The sequence below is a fragment of the Berghia stephanieae genome, chromosome 14, assembly GCF_034508935.2.
Source record: "Berghia stephanieae isolate SIO BIC M18660-M18661 chromosome 14, UCSD_Bste_1.3, whole genome shotgun sequence".
Lineage (NCBI taxonomy): Eukaryota > Metazoa > Mollusca > Gastropoda > Nudibranchia > Aeolidiidae > Berghia > Berghia stephanieae.
In genome coordinates this window covers 25,354,159-25,367,129 of record NC_088373.1, presented here as the reverse complement: position 1 = coordinate 25,367,129, position 12,971 = coordinate 25,354,159, and the positions used below count along the sequence as shown (strand labels likewise).

At 39.0% G+C, this 12,971-nt stretch overlaps 1 protein-coding gene across 1 annotated transcript in view; it reads left to right on the top strand.

The window, feature by feature from the left end:
• Positions 1-258: 258 nt before the first annotated feature.
• Positions 259-12,971, top strand: part of LOC144959388 (uncharacterized) — a 59,088-nt gene continuing 46,375 nt past the window's right edge. Inside the window, exons 1-3 of the mRNA XM_078891961.1 lie at positions 259-346; positions 5,370-5,578; positions 9,519-9,634. Coding sequence (XP_078748087.1) covers positions 5,494-5,578; positions 9,519-9,634 — 201 coding nt within the window. The 5' untranslated portion in view covers positions 259-346; positions 5,370-5,493. The remainder of the gene's footprint in view (positions 347-5,369; positions 5,579-9,518; positions 9,635-12,971) is intronic.

The window sequence follows — 12,971 nt, the reverse complement described above, 5'->3', positions numbered from 1 at the left end:
AAAAGTTATAATATCGCCTAACAGGCATCATGTGCCGTCCTAAATGTTAAATGTAGCTGTTGGCTAGGGACCCATTGTAAAGCGCTTAGAGCACGAATTTGACGGCAATTGTAGATACTGCTTTTACAAAGTAAAAACCCGGGGCACTGCAAGCATCGGGAATCGCCTCTGGACACATAGCCTATTGCAAAGCTGTGCAGACAGATGCAATTGATCACATTTCCGGTTCCGGTATTGGGAGGGATGTCGGATGTCGTCGTTTGTCTTGTTGCTGCGCATGCGTGATGATGATAACGGTTGCAATGGAATCTGTAGTGTGTTGTGTGTGTGTCGGATTCAAAATGATGTAAAGTGTTTTTCATTGTTCGATTTAGTAGAAGATAAATTGACTCAGTTCATGATATGCGTTTAGGTAAAGTACTCACAACATTCTTTAGATGGATATAACTTCTCAATCTGCAAAACTATGTGTAACCTTAAACGTTTTTTTAAAGTCTGATTGAGAGAATTTAATGACAACTAACAATAAAATGGCTGTATAAAAACAACGAAAAAGAGCTGAGTGACATTAATTTCTTTCCATCTATAGACTTTGCGTCACCCAGCAGCTCTTTGTTTTCGTCAAGTGATTAGTTTTCACTATAATATATGAATCAGACTATAAACGTTAATGGTTTAAAAAGTTGTGTGTGTTGGTGGATGTTATGAGTATTTTACCTAAACGAATAGCATCAATTGAATGAAATAATTTTTCTATTAAATTCAGTCCCTTGAAGAGTGACCGAATGTGCGATAATTATAAAAATGCTACACATATTATGTGATTGGAATCCCAGTGCTGTGGAGTGATGTGTGAATGAATTCAGAGCTTTTGTGAAACTTGCCGAAACGTTGACACCAACAATCTCTGAAAGAAGTGTTTACAGAGAAAGTTCAATAGACACTTAGATAACCACGCCTCTCGGACAGTAGTTATAATGTAAACAATGACAGTGATTGGTAAACATAGTGAAAATTCACAGGTTTTACCATCGATATCATGTGTCTAAGTAAAAATACCCACTACTCTCGTGCGTAATCATTAGAACCAACCCAGACAACTGTGTGTAAATTTAAATGTTTATAATATTATGAAAAAGAAAATCGTGTGATAACTAGTCACCTGTTTGGCGGTATAGATAGAATGCGCTTGGCCAAGGAGTTCACAACATTGCCATCCGGAAGTATAACGGACAAACACACAAACTCTGTGTAACCATGAACTTTTATAGTCTGGTTAATACAGTTTAGTGAGAACAACTCACAAACGCGGATGGCAAAAACAAAAACAAAGGCCTGAGTGACGTCATCTGCATACTATCTATAAAAACACTAAGAATAGGCAGAGAGAGGCGGATATTATTCATTTCATTGTTTATATAAACAAACAACTATATTTGTTCGAACACGTGTGAAGGTGTGTCACAAATTCCATGTTTAGATTGGTAACAGATCTACTGGTTAATAGAAGGAACGAAAAGGACCTTACTCAGCTCTTTGTTATTGTTTTTAGCAAGCCATTTTTTAAGTGTACCTCTCACTAAAGTCTACTACTCAGACTATAAACGTGAAAGGTTACACATTATTTTTATGTTTTTTTCTAAACGCATAACATCAATAGAGAGAACGCAGTTTACGTCACTCAGGTCTTTGTTATAGTTTTTTGCCATTCATATTTATGAATAATTCTCACTAAAATGTATTAACCAGACTATAAACGTTTAAGGTTACACATAGCTTTGTGTTATACGTTATACTTCCGGATGGCAATGTTGTGAGATTATGAGCCAAGCGTATACTATATATTTTTTTTTCTTTCGTATGAGAGTATTTTGCATTTCAACAAAGAGACCTCAACAAATTGGGTTATCAACTACAATAAATTATGTGCAAAGTTAGACCTTTTGTATAGCGCATTATCCACTAAATGTGCTTAAAGCGCATTACAAGGGGTCCTTGACAAACAGAACACGTGACATGTAGAACAAGACATGACGCCTGTAAGGCGATATTACATTTTTCCGACAGATTCAACGCTGTTGACTGCCAAGTACTCATTTTACACCTGAATACTGTGAGGTGCGTAAAGAGTCTTTTCCAAGGACTCAACTATGCGCCGAGCTAGGCTCGAACCCAGGACCTTCCGACCCGAAAGCGAGTGTCATACCACTAGACCACATAACCGCACACAATAATACTACTCGCCGGCGCCAAAAACAATTCCCCTCTATTTATTTATTGATTTTTGATTTTGTGTTTGGCAGGATTTTCGTAGTTCCACAGCACTTTTAGAATATTGCATGCAGAAATGATTGAGTATGTGGTCTTGTAGTATGCATGACACTCGCTTTTAGATCGGAAGGTCCTGGATTCGAGCCTCGCTTGGCGCATAGTTAAGTGTTTGGGAAAGGCTCTTTACTCACATTTTCTCACCGTACTCAATTAGGTGCAAAATGAGTACCTATCCGTTAACAGCGTTGTCTCTATCGGAAACAAAATTGCAATATCGCCTTACAGGTATTATGTCTCGGGAAACATGTTAAGTATTGCTGTTGACCAGGGACACCTTGTAAAGCGCTTTGAGCACATTTAGTGGATTTTGCTCTATATAAAAGCTCAATTTAAAAAAATATATTTTAAAAAAATCGAAATACAAAGGCTAACTTGTAATATCCAATCAATTCGTATATAAGACTGTTTTAATTGTTTTTATGTGCTGTTATTATGCCTAATAGACTTCAACAGTCGTGACGTCACTTCCCTCGTAATGACGCATGGTAACTTAGTAACTGGCTCTAAACTATCGGAACAATGGCGGACGCCCTTATGAAATACTTCTCCAACGAGCATTACAGTGTATCCAGAGGAGAAAAACATTATAAATATGATCTTGTTTTTACTTTTATATATTCTGATCACATGACATATAAAACGTTCTAGCTGGCATGAAAAATAAAAAGAACCGATTTTCTTTGTTTAGAACCACGCTGCTCGTCGTTGCTGGGCGACGTGACATCAGACTATTGAATCCAATTTCAAAATCAATTTGCTGAGAAACAATCTTCTGGCGTCTGTCTAGGTAGTAAATAATAAAAAGTAAAATAAAATTCCCCTTATATTCACCTTATAAGGGAAATTTGTCTGTAGGGTCTATTCCAAGGGAAGACTGGAATAACCCAGGCATCAACCGCAGTGCGGGGCCGCAAATTGAGCTAGGGCGAGGTGACTTGCTCAAGGCCTCACATCGCAGCGACAGGTGATCGAACTAGGTACTTTTCGGGTACGAAGCAAAGACCGTGCCGCTGAGCCACGCTGCCCCCCCCCCCCCCCCCACCCCCACCCCCTGTCATATATGATGTTTTTAATTGATTCTTTTTTATTGTTTTTATTATCGGCTTAAGAAGGGGTTTGAGCCCGAAACGTTCCGTGTTTTGCATTTTGTTTACAGTCCACAATTTCTGGCACCTTCGTATTCCTTTGACTTGTGGGAAAACTCACGGTGGGCTTCAGTGGAATCGCGGAATCGTTTATCGTTTTAAGTAATTTCTTTATTAACGCTATCCGTTTAAGTAAAATACTCACACCATCCTCAATCCAGATATAGCGAACAAAATAAATAAATAAACGGTGTGTAATCTTTAACATTTATAGTCTAATTGATTGATTTAGTGAGAACTAGTCATTAAAATGGCTGGCTAAAACCAATATCAAAGAGCTGGATGGCGTCAACATCGTTCCTTCTATAACTCGAAAAGGAGCCAATGATATAATTCTGTTGGTTTTCACATATCATTGTTTTTGTATGGATGAAAATTAATGGTTTTGATGGAGCGTCTTTTCATACGTTATGAGTTGAACGCATCTCCTGTCAAATTATCTCCCTTGATCAGTGTGATGGAATAACGATATTATCATTCAACCATATCGATATTATTACATTGGAAACTTGTTATCTTATCGTTTTGGATTATTGGTTTTTATCCATTTATTCTGTCGTTGAAATCAGGAAACTCCTAAAATCGAGTCCCTGGAAAGGGCTATTTACTCTCATCGTACTCAGGTGTAAAATTAGTACCTGGCCGTTTTTAGCGTTGTCTCTGTCGGAAAAAAAAAATATTTGTAATAACAGTTGTTATGTCTCGTTCTATGTATTACTTTTGGTTAGGGGCCCCTTGTAAAGTGCGTTTATGAGTAATCGGATAGTCTGATGTCACGTCGCCCAGCAACGGCGGACATCGTGGTTCTAAACCAAAAAAATCGGTACTTTTTATTCTTCATGCTGACTAGAACTTTTCATATGTCTTGTGATCAGAATGTGTAAAAGTCAAAACATGATCAGTTTTATAATGCTTTTTTCCCTCTGGATACGCTTTTATGCTCGTGGGAGAAATATTTCATAAGGGCGTCATTACGAGGGAAGTGACGTTACGATTGTTGAAGCGTATTCTCACTAAACTGTATTAACCAGACTATAAAAGTTTAAGATAACACATAGTTTTGTGTGTTGGTCCTTTATAGATAGAATGCGCTTGGCCAAGGAGTTCACAACATTGCCATCCGGAAGTATAACGGACCAACACACAAACTCTGTGTAACCATAACTTTTATAGTCTGGTTAATACAGTTTAGTGAGAACAACTCACAAACGCGGATGGCAAAAACAATAACAAAGGCCTGAGTGACGTCATCTTCGAACTATCTATAGATAGTATGCGCTTGGCTAAGAAACTCATAACATTGCCATCCGGAAGTATAACGGACCAACACCCAAAACTGTGTGTATCCATGAACATTTATAGTCAGGTTAATACAGTTCAGTGAGCATTACTGATAAACGCGGATGGCAAAAAGCAATAACAAAGACCTGAGTGACGTCATCTTCGAACTATCTATTGATAGAATGCGCTTGGCCAAGGAGTTCACAACATTGCCATCCGAAAGTATAACGGACCAACACACAAACTCTGTGTAACCATGAACTTTTATAGTCTGGTTAATACAGTTTAGTGAGAACAACTCACAAACGCGGATGGCAAAAACAATAACAAAGGCCTGAGTGACGTCATCTTCGAACTATCTATAGCTTTCTGTGTTGGTTGAACTGATCAAGTGGTAGAACCGTGGGTATTTTACTTAGACAAATACCATCGATATTAAGACCCGTGTGGTTTGCTATGTCAACCAATCACAACCATTGTTTACAGTATGACGACTGTCCGAGAGGCGTGGTTATCTAAGTGTCTATTCCTTCAAAAGGACGTGTATCTCAGTGTTGTGAATTATTGGTGTCTCTGTGCTTTGTGTTATCTGTGAATTTTGTTCACTTGTAGAAATCATCAAGCCCTTTCAAATGGTGTTTTCCTGTAAGTTTTCCTCATAATAAAACTATCCACGGTGTTTGACATAACCAAGGGACACAATTGGAAGCAAGCGCATTCCCCTAATAAAATAATCATGTGGATTCAATCGAGAGTCAATCAACTGGTTTTCTTCGTCACGATCATTTTGGCTCACACGCCACAATACAGTTTGGAACTGGGTGAGTTGGTTTGAAAATGGCGTATCTAGATTTTATCACTGTAGCATTAACTTTCCTCTTTCCAACTACAAAATAATCGACGAATTTGTTTTGATACAATTAACATTTCAGATCTTTATTTGTTTTTGTTTGTTTGTTTGTTTTTGGTACATTACAACATGTGATGAAAAATCTTTGTTACAGCTAAAAAGAACTATGTTGTTTTTGAAAAGTTTGTTTTACTGTACAAAATAATGCAGGCCCTCTAGTATTTCTGTTTGCTTTTAAGTTTAAATGTAAAAAAAAAAACAAAAAAAAAAAAAACAAACAAACCATACTTGTGTTTGTTTTGAGATTTCGGGAAACGTTCTGAAAGTGGCCAGGAAAGAAAAGATTTATTTGATAAACGTTTGGGTCTCTCGTAAAATTCCCGATTCCGCTCAGGAATTTTTCTTTATGATCTGTGCATTTTTTTGTGTGTGTGCAAAATACACAGGAGAGCCAGAATTGTAGACACCGTAGGAAACTTGCCCCATGTGATACATTTTATAAGAATTAGTATTAGATTATACAAGCGTATAGATGGTATGCGCTTGGCTAAGGAGCTCACAAAATTGCCATCCGGAAATATAACGGACTAATACACAAAACTATGTGTAATCTTGGTCGTTTATAGTCTGGTTAATAGATAGAATGAAGTTGACGTTACTCGGATCTTAGTTATTGTTTTTTACCATCCACGTTTATGAGTAATTGGATTCAATAGTCTGATGTCACGTCGCCCAGCAACGGCGGCCATCGTGGTTCTAAACAAAGAAAGAAAATCGGTACTTTTTATTATTTATGCTGGCTAGAACTTTTCATATGTCTTGTGATCAGAATGTGTAAAAGTCAAAACATGATCAAATTTATGTTTTTTTTTCCTCTTGATACGGTTTTATGCTCGTGGGAGAAATATTTCATAAGGGCGTCGGCCATTGTTCCGATAGTTTAGAGCCAGTTACTAAGTTACCATGCGTCATTACGAGGGAAGTGACGTTACGACTGTTGAAGCGTATTCTCACTTAACTGTATTAGCCAGACCAGTTCATGGTTACACATAGTCTTGTGTGTTGGTCCGTTATACTTCTTGATCGCAATGTTGTGAGCTTCTTGGCCAAGCTTCTATTGCCTGACACTAGAACTCATTGGGAGTTTTAGTTTGACGTCATTTCCTAGGTTTTTGCACCGTCTAGTATATTGTTATTAGTAGTGCTCAAGGAAACAAGTGATTCCATTGGTTTAACTATTGAATACAACTGACGATTTGTTTTCTTTTGTGACCAAAGACTTATCTTTTGACGTCATATTGTAGTCAATGTCAGGCCACGAGTTTACGCGTAGCCATCGTTATGATATAGCCTGACACTGAAATCCAAAAGGACTGGCAGTTTGACGTCATTATTTGGTTTTTGCACCGCTTAGTGAGTTGTCGTTAGTAGTGCCCATGGAAATAAGTTATTTCATTGGTTGAACTATTGAATACAATTCACGATTTGCTTTCTTTTGTGGCAGAGGACTGGCATTTTGACGTCATTTTTTGGTCAGTATCAGGCCATAACTTTACGAAGGCCACGGTTTACGAAGGCCACGGGTCGACCGACCGTAGCTATCGTTAACTTATAGCCTGACACGAGAACCCTTTAAGACTTACAGTTTGACGTCATTTTTCGTTTTGTGTAGCGTCTAGTGAGTTGTCATTAGTAGAGCTCAAGAAAATAAGTTATTTCATTGGTTGAGCTATTGAATACAACTCACGATTGAAAGACTGGCATTTTGACGTCATTTTTTGGTCAGTGTCAGTCCATAACTTTACGAAGGCCACGGACTGACCCCCCCAATGCCGCAAACGTTCTTATTCTCTATTGTCTTCTGGTACTGTTCTACTCACTTCATTCCTTATAAAGTTGTTATACATTCCTTGTGTTCTTACAGTAAGTTTTTTCACAATGATAGGCAGGGCTGGGTTTATTCTAAATGGGTAGAGATGGATCAAACTGAAACATCGGATAACGGCGGAGAAAAAAAGAATTTGGCGGTTTATCTGCACATCTGTCCATTAGTTGATGAAAATTGAATTCCGTTAGGAATGGAAGCATAATTAACGAAATATCCCAGGGGATGGGTAGCAAGTATGCTGTCTGTCTGTTTGTGTGTGTGTGTGTGTGTTTGTGTGTGTGTGTGTGTTTGTGTGTGTGTGTGTCTGTGTGTGTGCATATGTGTGAATGTTTGCGTGCTTGTGTATATGTGTGTTTGCGTATTAATGCGTTTGTGTATTTGTGTGCATGTGTGAGTATGTGTGTATACGTGTCAGTGTGTGTGTATTTCTATTATTTTTCCTGTGTCTGTTCGTAGTTTAACGGGTGTACGTAAGTTTGTGTCTGTTGTGTCTGTGTATATTTGAGTGTGTTTGTGCATTTGTGATTACTTTTGTTTATGAGTGTGTATGTTTGCATTGTGCACATTCCCTGGACAGCAAAGACAATTTACCAAAATGTGAATGTGAAGGCGTGCCTGGGTATTAGGAAGCCATATCTCACCAAGATGATGCAGAAACTAACACTTGTTGTTTTGGACATATTATCAAGAGACGTGCATGACACCCTACGAAAAAAATATTTTCTAGAGGGTATTGTGGAGGGTAAAAGTGGGAGAGGGAGACCAGGAAGAAGATGGTCACACACAAGACACCAGCGATTGGATGAAATAAGCCAGTGATTGAATGTGGAAGGATGGCGCAGGACAGAAGCTTGTTTCGGTTGGCAGTTGCGGAGTCCATGTCCAAGAGGAATAAGCCATGATGATGATGACAATGATTTTTGTAAATGTTTGGGTGTGTTAGTGTGTATGTGTAGGTGTGTGATGAGTTTATACTTCGTTTTAAAACTATTGATCACTCCCTTTGTCTTGTATCTTTAAAATCATCTGATAAAAGTTAGTTGTAATTTGTTTTTAAGGGTTTTACGGCGCTTTCAACACATTTAAGTTATATCAGCGCCAGTAAAAAGGAAGAAAATGGAATAGTAAAAAGTTCTAGAATTACAGGCACCCAAGAAATGGGAAACGAAGGGGGCTCAAATAGGAACAGATGTAGATTCTAAGAGCACACTATCAGTGTACTTAGTTTGAGATCACCTATAAGTTTCACCCATAAACTAGCACAAGATCCCACTAAGGGGAATACACTCAAATGTTTACAAATCATATATAATATGTAAACTATACATAATAAAGTGCATAACAGAGAGATATTTTACAAGACAAAAAAATATCATCTCCCAAGACTCGAAATGTACATTCGACTGTTTCCCTCCCAGCTAGGGTATCAAGCCAGGGCCAGGACAAAACCAAGTAATCTCATCCCAAGACAAAGACAGAAAGCATGCTGGAATACAGATATAGGGAGATAGGAGACACAACAAGTACATCCCTGCCCACTATGGGAGGTGAGGAACCCCGCCCAGAGTTGTATTTGCCACGAGGGCTTGGATTGCACTCGACCTTTCTCATTATCTTTTAGCTTATTAGAATATTAATTGATTCAAAAGTCAGCTTGAATTAGTTACAACTACTCATAAAAATGGCTGACTAAAAACAACAATAAAGACCTGAGCGACCTCAACTTCGTTCCATCAATATAATTGATTGAGAACTAATCACTAACAGGTTGTATTAGAATAACACACAGAGTTGAGTGACGTCCAACTCCATTCCTCCAGTTTATTCAGGTTTTCGCGACGTGTCCATTTTTGAAAATAAGTGCAAGTCGGATTTTCGTCCAGCTGATATTTATTACCTCATACTTGTATTTTCATTTTTGTTCCCCTGTTTTTCACAGACCATCCCAAGTTAAAGGTTTAATTTTTCTTTCCCTTTTTAAAAAATGTTTACAATCTCTGTTTTGTTTTTTTTTTAATTTCAGATGATGTGACAATAGCGGCAGTTTCTATCGGGAAATCCCACACCAGACTTCGAGTTATTCGGGATTCCCCGAAAACGCTTATGAACAGATTGAATACTCTACGAAAAGGAGGAAAGGTATGTGGTTGATGATGATGATGAATATGATGATGATGATGATGATGATGATGATGATGATGATGATGATGATGATAATAATAATACTTCGACTACTACTACTACTACTACTTCTACTACCAATACTACTACTACTACTACTAGATATGAAGTGAGTAGAAAAGTGCCAGAAGACAATAGAGAATAAAAATTTTTTTTTTTTTCGCGGCGGTGGTGGGGTTTGAACCTGCGACCTTATTGGTACGACAACTCCGCCTGGCAGGTGAGAGCGTGGCTCTACCGTGTGAGCTATCCACGAACACAAAAATATTCGTTTCAAACCCAAAGTCATTTCTAGATCCCTCTCTCACCCACTTCTTGAGATCGCCGATTCGTTCGCCACCATCGCGAAGTAATTTTGACCAGCAGTTAAGCTTAATAGCCAATATTCTCATCACAAACATATAACATAGAAACGATTGAGACATTGAGTATGCTCCGGTGTATGGGGTGAATTTTTAATTCAGAAAAGTGAGTGGAGCAGGCACTTATGTTGGTAACAACAAGATATGAAGTGAGTAGAAAAGTGCCAGAAGACAATAGAGAATAAAATTTTTTTTTTTTTTTTTTTTTCGCGGCGGTGGTGGGTTTGAACCTGCGACCTTATTGGTACGACAACTCCGCCTGGCAGGTGAGAGCGTGGCTCTACCGTGTGAGCTATCCACGAACACAAAAATATTCGTTTCAAACCCAAAGTCATTTCTAGATCCCTCTCTCACCCACTTCTTGAGATCGCCGATTCGTTCGCCACCATCGCGAAGTAATTTTGACCAGCAGTTAAGCTTAATAGCCAATATTCTCATCACAAACATATAACATAGAAACGATTGAGACATTGAGTATGCTCCGGTGTATGGGGTGAATTTTTAATTCAGAAAAGTGAGTGGAGCAGGCACTTATGTTGGTAACAAAACAAGATATGAAGTGAGTAGAAAAGTGCCAGAAGACAATAGAGATAAAAATTTTTTTTTTTTTCGCGGCGGTGGTGGGTTTGAACCGCGACCTTATTGGTACACAACTCCGCCTGGCAGGTGAGAGCGTGGCTCTACCGTGTGAGCTATCCACGAACACAAAAATATTCGTTTCAAACCCAAAGTCATTTCTAGATCCCTCTCTCACCCACTTCTTGAGATCGCCGATTCGTTCGCCACCATCGCGAAGTAATTTTGACCAGCAGTAAGCTTAATAGCCAATATTCTCATCACAAACATATAACATAGAAACGATTGAGACATGAGTATGCTCCGTGTATGGGTGAATTTTAATTCAGAAAAGTGAGTGGAGCAGGCACTTATGTTGGTAACAACAAGATATGAAGTGAGTAGAAAAGTGCCAGAAGACAATAGAGAATAAAATTTTTTTTTTTCGCGGCGTGGTGGGTTTGAACCTGCGACCTTATGGTACGACAACTCCGCCTGGCAGGTGAGAGCGTGGCTCTACGTGTGAGCTATCCACGAACACAAAATATTCGTTTCAAACCCAAAGTCATTTCTAGATCCCTCTCTCACCCACTTCTTGAGATCGCCGATTCGTTCGCCACCATCGCGAAGTAATTTTGACCAGCAGTTAAGCTTAATAGCCAATATTCTCATCACAAACATATAACATAGAAACGATTGAGACATTGAGTATGCTCCGGTGTATGGGTGAATTTTTAATTCAGAAAAGTGAGTGGAGCAGGCACTTATGTTGGTAACAACAAGATATGAAGAGTAGAAAAGTGCCAGAAGACAATAGAGAATTTTTTTTTTTTTCGCGGCGGTGTTGGGTTTGAACCTGCGACCTTATTGGTACGACAACTCCGCCTGGCAGGTGAGAGCGTGGCTCTACCGTGTGAGCTATCCACGAACACAAAAATATTCGTTTCAAACCCAAAGTCATTTCTAGATCCCTCTCTCACCCACTTCTTGAGATCGCCGATTCGTTCGCCACCATCGCGAAGTAATTTTGACCAGCAGTTAAGCTTAATAGCCAATATTTCATCACAAACATATAACATAGAAACGATTGAGACATTGAGTATGCTCCGGTGTATGGGTGAATTTTTAATTCAGAAAAGTGAGTGAGCAGCACTTATGTTGGTAACAACAAGATATGAAGTGAGTAGAAAAGTGCCAGAAGACAATAGAGAATAAAATTTTTTTTTTTTTCGCGGCGGTGGTGGGGTTTGAACCTGCGACCTTATTGGTACGACAACTCCGCCTGGCAGGTGAGAGCGTGGCTCTACCGTGTGAGCTATCCACGAACACAAAAATATTCGTTTCAAACCCAAAGTCATTTCTAGATCCCTCTCTCACCCACTTCTTGAGATCGCCGATTCGTTCGCCACCATCGCGAAGTAATTTTGACCAGCAGTTAAGCTTAATAGCCAATATTCTCATCACAAACATATAACATAGAAACGATTGAGACATTGAGTATGCTCCGGTGTATGGGGTGAATTTTTAATTCAGAAAAGTGAGTGGAGCAGGCACTTATGTTGGTAACAACAAGATATGAAGTGAGTAGAAAAGTGCCAGAAGACAATAGAGAATAAAAATTTTTTTTTTTTTTTCGCGGCGGTGGTGGGGTTTGAACCTGCGACCTTATTGGTACGACAACTCCGCCTGGCAGGTGAGAGCGTGGCTCTACCGTGTGAGCTATCCACGAACACAAAAATATTCGTTTCAAACCCAAAGTCATTTCTAGATCCCTCTCTCACCCACTTCTTGAGATCGCCGATTCGTTCGCCACCATCGCGAAGTAATTTTGACCAGCAGTTAAGCTTAATAGCCAATATTATCATCACAAACATATAACATAGAAACGATTGAGACATTGAGTATGCTCCGGTGTATGGGGTGAATTTTTAATTCAGAAAAGTGAGTGGAGCAGGCACTTATGTTGGTAACAACAAGATATGAAGTGAGTAGAAAAGTGCCAGAAGACAATAGAGAATAAAAATTTTTTTTTTTCGCGGCGGTGGTGGGGTTTGAACCTGCGACCTTATTGGTACGACAACTCCGCCTGGCAGGTGAGAGCGTGGCTCTACCGTGTGAGCTATCCACGAACACAAAAATATCGTTTCAAACCCAAAGTCATTTCTAGATCCCTCTCTCACCCACTTCTTGAGATCGCCGATTCGTTCGCCACCATCGCGAAGTAATTTTGACCAGCAGTTAAGCTTAATAGCCAATATTCTCATCACAAACATATAACATAGAAACGATTGAGACATTGAGTATGCTCCGGTGTATGGGGTGAATTTTTAATTCAGAAAAGTGAGTGGAGCAGGCACTTATGTTGGTAACAACAAGAT